The 3,588-nt window shown below is 34.8% G+C and overlaps 1 protein-coding gene across 7 annotated transcripts in view; it reads right to left on the reverse strand.

Moving 5' to 3' along the window:
* Positions 1–937: 937 nt before the first annotated feature.
* Positions 938–3,588, reverse strand: part of LOC111396599 — a 9,552-nt gene continuing 6,901 nt past the window's right edge. For 6 of the 7 annotated variants that reach the window (XM_023023013.1, XM_023023009.1, XM_023023010.1 and 3 more), the window contains 7 exons: positions 3,380–3,477; positions 3,106–3,175; positions 2,632–2,726; positions 2,247–2,363; positions 2,032–2,108; positions 1,812–1,856; positions 938–1,724 (listed from right to left, as the gene is read on the reverse strand). In XM_023023013.1, coding sequence (XP_022878781.1) covers positions 1,214–1,724; positions 1,812–1,856; positions 2,032–2,108; positions 2,247–2,363; positions 2,632–2,726; positions 3,106–3,175; positions 3,380–3,477 — 1,013 coding nt within the window. In that variant the 3' untranslated portion in view covers positions 938–1,213. Of the gene's footprint in view, positions 1,725–1,807; positions 1,857–2,031; positions 2,109–2,246; positions 2,364–2,631; positions 2,727–3,105; positions 3,176–3,379; positions 3,478–3,588 lie in introns of those variants that run through there. The other variant, XM_023023016.1, reaches the window with a different exon arrangement.

Below are 3,588 nucleotides of genomic sequence, written 5' to 3' on the forward strand. Positions count from 1 at the left end.
GAATTGAATTGAATTGAAAAGAAATTCTAGGGAATTGAATTGCCTAAAATTTGATTTCCTGGGAATTGTAAATTATTGTGTTTGATTGATATAATTTTCCAGTGAAAAATATTGAAATAAAAAGTGTTTTTTGGTGTTCTTTTGATTTTGTTTTACATGAAAATTGTCAATTAAAGAAATGAAATTTACTGTTATTGGGAATGAAATTTGTTTCCATTGCAAAAATAATAATAATAATAATAATAAATAAATAAAAATCAAAAAAATCATCTATCTTTTGGTATTCGATTGACTTTGTTTTACATAAAAAATTGTTAATTAAAGGGAAATATTTTTTTGCAATAATTCTTAGAATTTGTTAACTTTGCCAACCCAAAAAAAATAAAAAAAAATTGCTACGGTAACCGGAAAACCAATTCCCACCATATTGAAAACCAAGAAAATACCAATTTCCAATACAAGCAAGAAAATACAATTCCATGGAAAATAAAACATATCAATCACACAAAATTGGAAAAATGTGGAATTCAAATTCCATTTTTCATGGAATTCGAACCAATCAATCAAATAGGCCCTAAGTTATTTTCTCCTTGATGAATTGCATGCATTTATTATCAACCATGGTTTAAATTCTACTGCTCATAAGTTATTTTCTTCTTTAATCTTTTTTCACTTATCTCTTAGCTCCCAATATGCCTCTTTAAACAAGTACTTAAAACAAATTATTCTGGGGCCGTCAACACATATTCAACTAGAGATGTCAAAATGTGTGATAATCTGTAGTGGCCCTTCTGTAGCTCAGCCGGCATGCCTAAAATATATGCACGTGCTCGATTCTTAGCCATCCCAATACTATGAATTCAATCATATCATCTAAAAGACTTTTGCCCAAAAAAATTTAGCAAACTAAATTTAAAGAACAAGAATCAAGACATGATGGTATTAAACAAAATCCTACATGCCAAAACATAAAAATGGAATAATAATTATTAGTAAAACTATAAGAACATTCTGTACACGTACTAACGAAAACTAAAGCCCAATAGGCACTCTTTCAAAGCAATCTGCCTAACTCTTCATTTTTCAACTCACAAGCAAATCAGTATGCACAGACGACAACTCAACTTCAACATTCCCCAGCTGCGATTTTTTATCCTGGTTCAAGGACAGGTGAAGAAGACAATATGGATAACTGAACATTTCGTTAAGAGCTTTAAATTGTGTCCACTCGATCGATAACGTCCAATGCTTTGATGCGGTCGATGTCGAAGTCGATGATGGGAACAGAAGATGGCCTTCTAATGGGGAAAGGATCTTTCTTTGTTTCACTTGTTGGGGAATGACTACTGCTTTTACAAAGCCTGTGGTGCTTGCATAACCTCGTTTTTGCAGTATCAAATTCTTGACTCTTACTTATTCCGGGAGTCAGCTTCCTTTTGCTTACATCTCGGAGCATCTCGTGGTCTTCGATTGTCAAAGAAGCTGAAGATGGCGAGCTTGGCTTGTGTGTTGACAACTGAATTGTCTTCTGATTAGGGGATCGAATTGGGGATTTCACCGGAGATCTAAATCCAACATTTTCAGCCCTCGATTGACTGATAAGATGATGAAGCAATACCACCAAATCAAGAATGTAAGCTTCTGTTTTCTCCTTATCTGCGTGATGGAGTGTTTCTATCCGAAGTAAATCAGGCAGGCCAGCAGGTTTTGTGCTCAACTCAGACCTACGTATTACCAAGTATTATATGAAAAAAGAACAAAAAGAAAAATTGTATATGTGAAAAACCAAGCACCAAATGAATCAAACTCACCCAGTATTTGCCCATTCTCCAACCCAACCGAAACCGTGGTGGGCCCTGTTTTTGAGTCATGTCACATAGTCAAGATGCACGTGTAAATGTTCAGTTCATAGAGAGAATTAATGCAATATAAATAAAAAAATCATGAAAGTACAAAGGGGTCAAGAATAAATATTGTCATTTAATACAATCCACGCCCATCAAGAGTAGTTTGCAGGGAGAGTCACTCTACTTGGTTGTATTGGTGGCCATCGGGACGAGCCACTGCAGAGTTTTCTCCATTTCGTCTTTGATTTGTGGAACAGTCAACTATGTAGATACATAAAGTAAACATATATTTAGTAGATAACAGGAGTAAATAATCATTTAAATGGTAAGAATTTGATCACACAGTAGTGTATGGCTGCAAGTCTCTAACGATGAAACAGTTCAGATGAAAAGTAGTACCTCTTCCTTGAGCTGAAAAGATTGTAATTTACTGCGCAGAGCTGACTTTATTCCTGGTGGCAGTCCATGGTATAAAGCATCTCTCGTACTTGGTGGCACAGAACTCGATCGAGTTACCTGAATACCGAGGAAAACCATAAATCAGAACCAGGACAAGAAAAAAAGGAGGCTAACTCCCTAAATTCAGTGCAAGTTATCTCATAACTATGCAGAGTACTATTTTCACACCCTCAAAGACTGAGCAACAGTATTGAGAAAATGAATATCAACTTGAGAAAAATTATATGGCATCAATCAAGTAAACAAAAGGCAGAGAAAGCAATGCAAAAACAAGAACTGAAATTCACTGATAAAACTGAAACTACGGTAAGGATGACTAACTCACAAGTGTATCTATTTGGGTAATGATAGTTGCATAATGCAGTGCAAGGCCAGCAGATCCTAACTTTTGGTGGTCGTTTTTTACAGGCTTATCTCCATCTGCAATAGCCGCCCAATGAACAAATGAAATAGACATTCTTGTTAAATAATTGAACCAGGAATTACTGGATTATTCGAACACTGAACTGCATATACTTAATATTCTTAAAGCATGAACAATGAATGAAACAAGAACCCATTGCACACAATCTGAACGAATATTGCACACTTCTGTATCCCATTTTTGGTTATTCGATGATGGGAACAAGGGATTAAGATAGTAAGAGAACAAGAAGAACACTGAAAGAGGAGAAGATATAATAACAAGAACTCAAAACGGTCACGAACATGACACACAAAAAGAGGGGAAAAAAGTGTCAAGGACATACAAAAGACCAATGTAACAGTTTAGATATACTGAAAATTTTGAATGCATTACCAGATCTACCAAATGCGGTATGGATCTCCAAATTTAGAAAATGGACGATGTCTACAAGCTTCTCCATTACCTTAACATAAATTCAACATGGAAAAATTAGCTTGCTCCCAGAATAAAGATTTGTAGTCACTACATACTCCCTAAACATTCACTGTACAGAATAGAACCTCATCTCCAGTTGCATGTAAAAATTAGAAGTCCCTATCATAATAAGAAAGCCTAGTCTGCCCTCGGCAACCACAAAAAAACCAGGATTATTGAGTATATTGATTACCTCTTCTAAAATCCTCGACCACAGAGATTTTTTTTTCAGACTCTTTACATGTTTCTTTTGATTCTTCAGCTCAGCACGTAATATTGCAAGGCTATCACCTTCGCATCAGTAAATATAATACCATTAAAATTAGAGAAACAAAGAAGAATAATATAATAAACAACTTAAAGTTAATAATTACACCAGCTATCATAAATTGATTCATATCG

Source organism: Olea europaea, chromosome 7, assembly GCF_002742605.1.
Source record: "Olea europaea var. sylvestris chromosome 7, O_europaea_v1, whole genome shotgun sequence".
NCBI classification, from domain to species: Eukaryota; Viridiplantae; Streptophyta; class Magnoliopsida; order Lamiales; family Oleaceae; genus Olea; species Olea europaea.